Raw genomic sequence first — 12,494 nt, forward strand, 5'->3', positions numbered from 1 at the left:
CCATGTAGATGCCTTTTGGTCGCCATCCATGGATGGCGTCAATAGCATCTTCCTACACAACAGTGACTGAACGGAGGGCACCAGAAAATGTGGGAATAATTTACACTTTCTCACTGTACTACCATCAGAAACCATAATTAATCATGATAGAAAAAATGTGGAAGCCATCTTGGCTGGTGAAACACGCAGTGCCTGTGAACAGCCCTGACACCTTTAACAGCTCCCATGGCCAAATAGGAATGGGTGTCAGAGTGCTTACAACTAAGCTCCCTTCATGGCAGCATGTTTCCCATCGTCCTCGGATCTGTCTCCTCCGCGATGGTTCTGCACAAAGTGTGGCCGCTGTAATCTTTTTTTTTTTTTTGTACTTATTTCATCTATTTGAAGTGCATTTTAAACAGTGTTTAGCCTGTCAATATGAGGAAAAGATTAAGAAAAATGTTGATCATGCATCTGAAAACAACAATCACCCTCTTTCGTTGTGCTGAATTAAAATAGTGAGAAATTAGTTAAAACCACAATAATTAGATGCCAGAATAAATTGTAATAACATCAGATTACATTAACTATAAAGTCGCTCGTCACAGTCTGCCCTTCTTCTGCACTTTCCAAAACATGCACTGATCCACTCTATCTTTCTCTTTGAAAGTGTACATTTTCCAAATACCTGTATGTATGTATAATTGAAATAGTTTCCTATAGATCCCCAAATCCAGGTGAAGTAATTACACTGTGCTCACCTTCTAACGTTTTTCAGGCTGCACTCGGTGGTGAAATAGCAGATCTGTGACTCTGACTGTGACATGCTTGACAGATTAATTATGGATATGAGTCCAGTGCTGTAATTTGCCCTGTTTGACTGTCTTGTGCTCTCAGCAGCCAAACTGCATGACAAAAATACACCCTGCTTGCCTCATTTAGCACGGGCTGGATCGGAGGCTCGCATCCCAGCACCTGGCCGCATGTTACTTCAGAGTACCTGTTAGTGGCAGTTGCTGTGTCTGAGCATGTGCATTTGCAGAAATGCTTTCATGGCAGTGAGTAGGTGTATGTGTGTAAAGCCACGACTAGAAAGTGTTGAAAGCCTCAGCTAGCAAGATCGCATCCAGGGTGACTAATAAGCTTAACATGAGCACGGCTGTGTTCGCAAGCATGGTGCGGTGAAAGAAGTCTTCACTGTTGAGAGAAATGCAGAAATGGTTCCTTAGGCTGCTACTAATTCCTTCACCCCCCTCAAGCTCCAATCAGACTGTGAACCATCTCACTGTTAGCTATGGCATCGTGGCAGTTACAAAGTGCGCAGCAGAAGTACCAGGATTTATAAACAAAGTTCAGAACGGACTGCGTTTTGGCTCTTGCTGAGTTTTTTTTTTTTTTTTTTAATCATCTGTGGTTTAGAGGCTAAAATAAAACATTGTTCTGTGATTACCAAATGACAAAGACACAAAGCAAATCTATTTAATGTGCAGACTCTGTAGGCCAAGAATGATATTACATTGTCTTATCTTGCCTTCTGTCATGTGTTAATTTGATTAAAATATTGCATATTTGTATGTTCAAACAGAAAATGTGATTATGCAATTATGTAAACTTGAGTTTTATATTCTACTTGAATTCCTCTTGAACTGCTGCCTCTTTGTATCCCCCCCCCCCCCCCCCCCCCCTCTCTCTTTCTCTCAATCTCAATCTCGCTCTCACTTCTCTTTGGCTACCTCGCATTGATCGAGTAGCTGTGTTGTCTTTGGGCCTAGAATATGCGTTTGTATCCACACGTGACTTTCCTTTGACCATGTGGCTCTTCGAAGTGTGGATTTATAAGCCACTTCACACTCCATTCCTGTGTGGGAGGAGGCTGAGTTAAAAATAGGCAGGTTTGGAGGTAGTGAGCAGCCCGCTCTGTGTGAGGCACTTAAGAACACACTGAGAACTATTGATGTTCTCTTTGCATATCGTTTATTTGTGTTGATCTACAAAATGAATGGTGAGCGAGAAACTGCAATGTCACTGGCTCTTGTAAAAAAAAATTTTTTTAATTATTTGAAGTATCAGAAGAACTGAAGTTGCTTAAAAGCAGAGTGCAAAGAATTTCTTCTCAAAATATTTGAAGCATTTAGAACATTATCAAAGAAATTAAGTGATCTGAGGAAATTGTGGTTACCCTCAATGCCTCACAGAGAGGATACCACATAATACCCCTCAACTCTCTAAACTAGAGTCATGAGCATTAATGAAGTAGTGTCGGATTAAAAACATTTTCCTGATCACACCTAAATATATTTAGTCTTATTGGCTCTCAGCGCTAATAGTATGCTATTATTTTTTACACAAAGAGATTGGTTTAAATGTCTAAAGGATCACCACAGGAAGTCATTACACCTTGAAAAAAGGAAAAGCTAAGTTCCAATGACTTGCTGCTGTGACCCCTGTGAAACGAGGCAGCCAAACTAACCTTTTTACAGTATTGAAAGCAATACTGTTGAGCATGTTTTTAACAATGGGTTTATCTTTTGTTTGCTCTGGGTTCACTTGTTAGCTTATTGATTTCTAGTCACTGGTGATTGTTCAAATAACAGAGGGGAGTGAAAATTAATTATCCTAGCAAGGTAACAGAGATAGAGTTTGGAATTTGTTCATATGAAATGAGAATTTTAGTCAAAATTAATCACATTTTTGTCGCATTTTCTTTGTTCCTTTAAACTACGCCAGGACATATCACAGTAAAACAGGGTCAAAATCAAACATCTCGCTGAAAACTACAATCGTTGGCACCTCATGGTTTGTTAGTCTGTCTTGGGGGTGTTCTGTGCGTGTGCGTGTGCGTGTGTGTGTGCGTGTGCGTGTGCGCGTGCGTGCGTGTGCGTGTGTGTGTGCGTGTGTGTGTGTCTATGATATAGTTTGTTTTGAAATATTCCCAATAAGGACAGGATAATTGGTACGTTTTACAAACCTTGGTGAAATATGTAAATTTTTTAGGGGGCGAGCACCAGCAATGGTCCTCATATGATCCTCTTATCTTTTCAGTAAATTAGTTTTCTGTGTGATGCTGAAGCATGTCAGTGCTGAATGCACCCAACAGAATCCTTGACCCAAACACTTGTTATCATTATTAAACGTTGCAACGTACAGATTTAGAGGAGAAAGTAACAGCCGGCTCTGACTTTGCGATTACCATTTCAAAGATTTGTTTAGATCAACAGAAGGTCACACGCACTTGAAGAAAAAAAAACTGTTGAATTTAAAGTATTAAAAGATTCAGATGACACGACACACATTACAAACAATAAATTGTGTTGTATCAACAAATAGCAAGGTTCATCTTAATTTTTACAATTATATGCACGCTGAAGATTGTGAAGAGCAGTGGCCTGTTTGTTTAGGCTGCATGAGCTGTGACTCAGGCAGGTTCCATCAAACAGCCTTTTGAGTAATCCTAGTAATACAAAAGAAAAGATCTCCATTCAGTTTTCTTTGATGTCTCTATTAGATATTGTGCTGGATATAAAGAGGACAAACTATTGAGCTACACTTTGTGAAGAATAATCACTGCATTTGTTTTATGGACATCAACACTTTCAGCTTCGCTCAGATCCTCTGACAGACTGTTCCAACAGCTCTGAGCATGAAAGAATACAAGTGTAAGTAGATTCTCCTGATCCTAAAGATGGGAACCGTTACAATGATTGACTGATTTCTATCATTTAAATGTATAGATTTCTCTAGTGTGGCGGTGGCTGAAAGCGTGTCCTAAGTTACACATATGTTGCATTTATTTATACAGGTTGTATTTTTTTGTAGAAAAGGTTTGACGCATTCAGGAGTGTGAGTCCAGATCTCACCATGTGTCTCTAAGAGTCCAGCTAGACAACTATGAAGACAAAAGTAAAAACACCTGAATATTGCAATCATCACTGGCTAATGTAAATGAGATTGTTGTTTTGTCATTGAATGTGTAAAAAGTAAAGAAATAGCGTTTCCACATTTGCCACGCAAAAAAAATAATCAAAATTTGGACAATACACTGGGTTTATGTTTGTTCATCTAAAAAGGAAAAAAAAGAAATACACAGAGTATGTAATAAGTAATATTGTGATGAGAAGTGTGATGAAGTCTTGTCCATTTTCATAATTCTCACAAGCTCTACCTATCTCATTGTTGAGCACCACTTTAATTTATCTTCATTCATTTTATTATCACAGGACGAAATACAGTTGTTACCAAAAAATGGCTACCTGCCCGATAAAGGGTTAATATTGTTGCGTCTGATGAACAATGGGGTCTCCAAGCGTCTGCAGATGAGCAGATGGGGGGATGTGCTGTTTTTAATGACAACAAGGACTGCCTCACCTGTTGTGTCGCTGACCTCTAGGTGAGCAGCACAGCCCCTCCCCCTTCTATCTCCATCTCATCTTTGGGTCTACGGCCCCTCGTTTCTCTAGTCGGGATGCAATTACTGCTGCCTCACTGACCCCTGACCTCCTGTCCTCCATGGATGAACCTCATCTCCTGACCCTGACTGTGTTACCACCGTTAACCTCGCCATCACTCGCTGCCGTGCTGCTCTCACTGGTATCCAGCCTCCGAAGCGACGCCTTGTCACTTTGTCCTTTATGTAAAAGTCCTCACAACGTTGCCCCTTAATTTCATTTCATACCAAACCGTGAACCATATCTAGATTCCTTTATCACCTAGTGTGGCTGCATGAACAACAGAACTGGGCTCAGATGCCTCAGACTGAACTTTTACCATCATCTAACATATTAACTTTTACAGCTGTGTTTTACACTTCCTGTTTTTTTTTTTAACAGATCGATCTTTCAACCTCGCTCTAAGCTGCAGTCGATGGTTGTTAAGCCATCACCGTCTCTTAATCACAACACAGATACCTGTTAATTACCAAACGAGTTCAAGTGTTTTTGCTGCTTAAACAGGGATTTGGGATCGATTGCTCTGGGTCGAGCGCTGAGCACAGTTGACCATTTAATGAAACGTTGTGGGTTTTGTGTGCGTGGCGGCTCAAGGAGATGAAGAACAAGGAGGATAAAGCAATGGATATATTAATAGACAGCTGCTGCGCGGATGACACAGTTTGGTATTGGGTCAGGGATAAAGCCTGAACTTGTAAACTCACAGAGGGGCCTCTTCTCCCTCCCTCCCTCCCTCCCTCCCTCCCTCCCTCCCTCCCTCCCTCCCGCTAACTCACTCTCGCCCTTCGAGGTGTCATCAGTTAGCAGAGCTGGGCTCGATTAGCCATCTCTCTGATTCTCATCCCCAGCAGAGTTCACTCAAAGGTAATACAGTAGTTTACATCCACAGAGACGCTGCTTTTCTTTTGTCTTTGTTCTATACCATTGTCTGTTTTGTTAGTGCTGCAATCACTCAGTGCCAGAAGTGGGAGTTTCATGTCATCTTTTGACTTTTTACAACAATAAAACAATATTTCTTAAAACCAAAGCTCGAGGTATTTAATATAAAATCATGAAGGATTGCCGAAGTAATACATCCTCGAGTAAAATCTTCATAGGTGTCCTTGAAAAGGGATCCTCACCCTTTTGTCTGACCAGTGGCCATGACAGAGGTGCCCAGTCGTCTGCAGAGTCTAATTCCAGCCGCCTGGTGTCGAGTTGTGGTCTCACTGGGCCGTTTTGCTGTGATCACAGCAGGCAGTGGGAGGTTAATCCCAAGAGAGTGCAAGCTCAATCTTCCCCCGCCTCCAGCCTGCACCCGGGGCCCTCACATCCCCTCCTGTGTAATACCCAACGGAGCTCTGTGGTCTGTGGCCAACACCTACCCAGATTTTGTTTCTGTCTCGAGCTTGTAAGTTAAAAATGCATTTTTTCTGTAAGCCCTGGAGCCATTACAAGCCACAGTAATGATGACAGACTGAGTTTGTGACCTTTTCCACTTTTAAATTGGTTGACAGTGTAGCCTCCGTGTATGTACCCAAATACACATAAACCTATAAGCTCTGATGTAGATGATGAGATATTCTCTTGGTTGCAGTACAAAACTAGTGCCTACATTTCAAATTATCACCAGGGCTCAAATGTTAAGTTTCCTCGTTAGTACTGGTGGTTGATACGAAGGCGCTCCAACATATTTTTAGAAAATCTGTGCCTTCCAATATATTGCTATGAGAATTAGCCCTGTTAAAACGTGTTTTGATATACATTTAGTTTGTTCGAGCCTTGATAAATTATTTCAGATGGCAGAATATGCATCTGTTTTTCCCTGGAGTCTTTCGCACATATCTGTGCGTAATTAATGTGGATTTTGACAGATGGAGGAAAAAAATGTCCTCATAAGAGAGAAGGGTACATGCCACAATGTGTGAAGTGCAAGCATGGTGGGAGATTCTTCTATTATTTGCTGCCCATGCCAGCTGGACCAGCCAGATTCTTACAGGTAGGAATCGAGGCACTAAATATGTGCATAAATCATTGAAATTCAGTGCCCACCATAAATAGCCCTTGTTTTTGTTGTGACAGTTTGAAATTAATGTGAAACGTACTTAACGTTGTTCTAAATTTGGCTTTACAAAATCTAAGCCTGTCCTATACAGGCTGTCTCCATCCATGATAACTTTCGTGAAATACCCAGTGAAGAGCGATTTCCTTCAACGGTAATTGTGACTGGAGGTCATTTTTAATTTAATGCTTAAATTGCAGTCTGAGTGTGTTTTAGTGTGTGTGTGTGTGTGTGTGTGTGGCAAGTGAGTATGCATGTGTGTGCGTGCTGTTGTCTGAAATTATTTCTGAATGCATCAGGGTCTGACTTAAATATTAGTGTAACTACATTATCACAGTTTGTTTGCCTGGTAGCAAATATGTACAAATGAGGATTACAACTCTTGAGAAGGCAACAGGTCATGGTTGGTAAGCTGCCCGGGGGGGTCACTGATATAGAGTCACTTTTGACAGGCTGTGGAGGAGGCTCCATTGTTGCTGGTGTGTCTGGATGTTACCTGCAGGCACTATCACTGAGAGTACAGTATTATCCTATTATTAGGCTTAGTTGTTTACGCTTATTACTGCTTGTCAGGTAGGCAGAGAATCCTTCTGAAAATGAGCATCTGCAGAAAAATACATGACTACTTCTTTATCTCATTCAAGTACATCGGCTTAGGATAATTTCAGAGGCCTATAAGAATGTCTTGATAGGACACAACAAACAGGAATTGCAGGTTTATGTTTACATGGCAGCGTTTGATTCTCTGAAAATCTTTTACTGCACCGCCGACAGCGTTATTTGGCAGCCGGTGTGAGAGTGTAAGAAACGCTGCATCTGTTTTATATGTATTAAAGCTGATATCATTATGGTCTCGCCTCGATTTGAAAGTACATATACAGTAAGAGGACACCGTGGATCGAAACAGCCTTGATTAATGTCTCTGTTTGTAGAGGAAGTGAACAAAATAAAAAAAGCCCATCATATGGTCTGGCAGATTTTGGGCACCGGACCAGGGATGACAAATGTGCTCTCGCAATAATTCAATCTGCTCTCATAATTCTCTAACTTTTAGGGACAGACAGAATGAAGATTTTCCGGCAATTAAGCCGCCAAGTCAACGTCCAATAACTGTGATCAAGCGTTAGTTAAGATGCTTTTTCTCTCACTTTATCCATTGACAGATTGAGGGGTATAAAGATACTTGGGAAGTGGCAGAAAGTTACTGTGAATATGTTAACGAGAGGATTTGGTATCAGATCCAAAACGTTGTCATTTTGTTGATGTCACAGTAATGATACAAAGTTTAAGGAATAACAGAGGAAAAGGGAGCTGGCGGGCTACGGGAATAAGTTTGTGGCGTGCACAGTTACTGTAGTTATTGTCCTTTGACATTTTAGGATTATTTGCTTGATACTTTTTAACATTTTAGCTTTGACAGCTGAATTAAAGCTGTGTTCTGATCATGTGTCAGGATAATAAAAGGACAACCCAGCCTTCTGGCTTTGTGAGCACCAGCAGCTATGTTGAAAAAAAAAAAGAGAGAAAGGAAAGCACAGATTTTATGAATAAAATAAAAAAATCACACAGCATTTGGTGGACTGATTTAAAGCTGAGAAAGTGAGGTAAAGCCTCTGTTTTGATGTTTTTAAACTAAGTATTGTTAACTGCGAAGATGGCTGTCAAGCCTTGGGCAACCCAGTGTACAAACAGCACATGTCTGCATTTAGAAAGCGAAAAGGATCAAGTACTGCTGTTACTGGAACTGCCTGTGGGCCAATCACAATGTGTGTGGTACTGTTGTAAACACTTTGTCTGTGTTTAATGTAATAATATATAAATTTAAAAAAATTCTCTCCTGCCTGCAGAAAAAGACATACGTCCTGACGATGGTGGATCCTGACGCTCCGAGACGCGCCAACCCAACATCTGCCTACTGGAGGCACTGGTTGGTGGTAAATATTCAGGTACAGTAACGCTGCTCTCACTTTGAAACTAAAGTGTTTTGGTGGTGGTGACACGGGCAGTATTTGTTATTGGATTACAAAGTCACAGGGTACAAAATCTATGAAGTAGAGTGTGGTTGTTGTTGGGGTTTTCTTCTTGAAAATTGTGCATTTTCATAATCTCAGGGTCTCACTTGGCATGTCTCGTGTTTACATCTGCACTGGGGCCGATCGTAAGGCTGAAAAATTATGAATGGTTTTTAAGCCTAACTTGGTTAAAAAAAAGGGTGCCAAGTTTGAAAAATGTTAATTTTTCATATCATGTATCTTGTGCAATAAATGCCTGTGACAAAAGTGTGGGAGTAAGTCTTTCTAAATGGCTGTGAAAGTTTGCAAGGCCCTGTCAGCAACAATTTCCCTTTGCTGCAGAGAGCCTGGGACGTGTCAATGCAGGCGTGTGAGACTGAGATTGAGGAGAGCAGCATGCGAGGCGCACACTCTTTCTCCCATAGAGCTCCAGTCCCTCTGCTCCCCCTTCAGTGGAGAGATCTTGGCAGAGTGTCCTCCCTTCATCTGTTCCCCCAGGCAGAGCAGCTCCCCCAATGATCCACACTTCTCCATATTTTACACCCCCGAAATGGGCACGGCTCCGATCCCCTTATTTCTCTTCATATTTCACTCCTTTTTATCCATTCGTTTGTGTGTTTTCACATTCTTGCATTCTAACGCCAAATGCATGTTGAGTTGTTGATTGCCTCAAATATTTTGAGGTTTGCAGACATTTTATAATCCCCTGGGAACCGGGAGATCAACCCAGTAGATTAGGAGTAGTGGTCTGAAAAACAAGCACACAAAGACGCTTCAATAATGTATCACTGCTCCCGTATCGTTTCATAAGGCGTGGTTATACACTAAGTAAACGCCACATTGATTCCAAGATCTAAATGCCATGTATTTGGGTTATATATATTTTAGCAAACCAACAATGTGCTTAGATTCAGGATTTGTGATTCAGCTCATTTGTGCTGCGCTTAAGAGATAATTTATGCAGACACATTCCTGCATGCTGTTTAGAATCTGTTAGTATATTTACCTCGTATCACTCGCATACATCGATGATATACAAAAAGTAGTCATTTTCACTTTACAAAATTGCAGCAGACGTCCCCCTTTGCGTCTTATCTTTCAGCCCATGAAGTCTATCTGGCTCCATGTCTCGCTGCAAATAAACAAATGTCTTTCTAGTGTTCCGACAGACCACATTCTCTCTAGCAATTCAATTTCCTGTCACTTGTGTGGGTGTTGACCTGCGTTGTCCACGTAGGGATTGGCCAATGTGACGGGATGTTTTTCTGATCGTGACTGGTGGTTGGTCAGAGGGGTTAATGAGCCTTTTGAGTGATGCTAACTGTAGTGGGAGGTGTTTAATTGACCAGGGTGGCGAGGTGGCATCACACAACCTCAGTTTCTGTTTTTTTTTCAAGTGTCCATGAGAATTTATTGGATTATTGTTACTGTGTGGCGCTTTTGCCAGCAGCTTAGGTCAATTTATCAATGAGCACATATAGGTAACCCCGGAGGAGAAAAGTGAGTAATTATTAGCTCATTCTCTGTAATTTTGCATGGTTTGGATGAAAAGTTGAGGACCATGATCCGATGTTTGATATTTACATTGCTGGTTTTAGGGTCATGTGTTCAAATGTCAGTTAGATCAGCACTTTGATTTACACTCCATCAAATCACGCAGGCTTCATCCGCCCTTTTCTTTTCATATAAATTCATTAAGTCCAAGGTTACTCAGCGTTGCTCCAGTTTATAGATGTTTCCATAATTAATGCCTGTACCTCTCCTATATCGACAGTTAAGAAGTATGGGTTTCTTTAATTCAGCCCTGGTCAAACCGGGCTGCACTAACACAAGGATACTCTAGAGTTCCTGTATAAGAGCTGCATTATGAAGGCAGCTCTTTACCCATGACAACATATGTTGAGTGTCTCCTCACTGTGGGTCAGTGGTGCCAAAATCCTGCTGATAGAAGTATTTGTCTGTACTGTGCAGTACTACCAAGTGAGGGCCTTACGGGGACAAGAGTATCCAGCTTATATTTGGCTCTCAACACAGGAATAACTAATTGCCTCCCTAAAAAAGAAAAGGTTTTGACTCTTTGTGTCTAAGTGGTACATTTAATGTGAGGAACTTCAGGCAGAGCAACAAAATCGTTCTAAAACTTTTTATGCTTTTACGTTTAGTGTGGATCTACTTTTGCACTTGGATTTGATTTTCCCCTGCGATGTATTGACAAACAATTATAACAAGCACTTTATCACATATGAGGAGGCGTTCCACCCTTGGTGGCGCATTGAGTTAACCCTTTATTCGTCAGGTGAGCATATTTGGTTACTCTCACATTCCTTTTTGTCTCTTTGAAACTCCCATCCATGAGTTAATGGAAGTCACAGAATCCAGAGGGACGTCGGTGTGTTAAACACTGAGGTGCTTCTGGAATTCTGACATTTGTGAGAATTATAGAATTCACTAGACTTCTAATCTTTGTCAAAGTTCTACAATCTGTCAGAGTTGTACAATTTGAAAGAGTTCGAGAATTCTAATTACGGTGAAGGAGTTGTTGATTGTGTCAGTTGTAGAAGGCTTCACAATTCTAGAATAGGTCAGAATGTCTCCAAATATCCAGAATTGAAATGTTTAATTTCTAAGTGTTTAAAGGCGTCCTTCATTAAGTGTTGATTCTTGACCTTGAGTGATGCCTGGTCGAAGCATCAAGCATAAAAACTAAACAAGAGCATACAGAAAATTGCAGTGACTTGCTGTACTGATCTCTGTAAAATGGAGCAGCCCAAAATACCCTTATTACATTTAATTAGGCATTTTAAACCACAAAACACTGCTTACCTGTAACTTCCTAAAAACTGGATATATTACCATACTACTTTCAGGTCTTAGGAATTAACAGGTTTTAGCTTCATACTTATTCATGTGGGATAAGAAATTAAACACCACACTTCAGGTTTGGCTGTGTTTAGAGAATCCTTCCACAGGAAAATAAAATGCTATTAAAAAAAAACTAAACAAAAGAAAACCTGTAGCTTAGCTTTAGCTCTTCCTGCTGTTCAGATCGAATGAGAAATTTAAACAAGATTTCTTTTGCCTGGTTTCTAATTGGTCCAAGATCTATTAGGTACAAGTGCACAATGACGATATAATATGATCTGCTGTAAAGTATTCCTTTGAAAAGTAATAAGTTAGTACATTTTTAATTTAAGTTTAAACAAAAAAAATAAAGAAAAGTGCTCTTCTAATATTGAGTTATTCATTTACAGGGACATTGAACTGAATAGTAGTTTATAGAGTTTTGTTTATTTCATTCAAATATTTTACAACTCTTTCATCATCTAAGAGTGTGGAATAATGTAAGGAATACGTTTCAATATGGTACACCCACTGCAACCTCTGTAATTAAAGTAAACTCACCACCCTTTTGAGGAAAACACTGAAATATTGTAAACCTTGCAAAATTGATGGCAGCGCTGTTGTAAATAATGACATTAGATTGTGTCTCATAAAGTGGCTTTTCAATGTGTATGTTCAAACAAATGTCTGCTTATATAAATATGTGGCCACTGCATGTTTGCTACTTCGTCTTTTGTTTGTTGTTTTGTCGGTCCATCTGGGTCTGTATTTTTGCTTCTGCTTGATACAGTAAATACCAAAAGTGACGTTATCCTTGTGTTTACATGACCATTTACACATGTATGACTGTGCAGTGTAACCGACAAATACAGGTCATATTTAGATGTTTATGTCAGATGTTAAATCTTTGTATTTATTCCCATGTGTGTATCACTTATCACATTGTTACTTTTGGTTGCCAAGAACAGTTTATTCCAATTAAGTGTAAACTGTGTGGCTGTGTGTCTTGTCTTCTCTCACCAGCTGTCCAGTTTCTTTTGGAGCTCACATTATTAGATGCTGTATATGCATTTTCATCGCAACTGCCCATTTTCATTGACCCCATGAGCTACGGAGACAGTAATTTAAAATCTTCTGCAGAACACACCGTGTTTTTACATCAATTATGGACAATTA

The 12,494-nt window shown here is 40.3% G+C and overlaps 1 protein-coding gene across 2 annotated transcripts in view; it reads left to right on the forward strand.

Annotated features, from left to right (window-relative positions):
- The window catches only part of pebp4 (phosphatidylethanolamine binding protein 4), a 54,341-nt gene that overhangs the window by 15,489 nt on the left and 26,358 nt on the right, over positions 1–12,494 (forward strand). For both annotated transcript variants that reach the window (XM_080468418.1, XM_080468417.1), the window contains one exon: positions 8,313–8,411. In XM_080468418.1, the coding sequence (XP_080324544.1) occupies positions 8,313–8,411 (99 nt within the window). The remainder of the gene's footprint in view (positions 1–8,312; positions 8,412–12,494) is intronic.

This window comes from Lipophrys pholis (assembly GCF_963383615.2).
Source record: "Lipophrys pholis genome assembly, chromosome: 7".
NCBI classification, from domain to species: Eukaryota; Metazoa; Chordata; class Actinopteri; order Blenniiformes; family Blenniidae; genus Lipophrys; species Lipophrys pholis.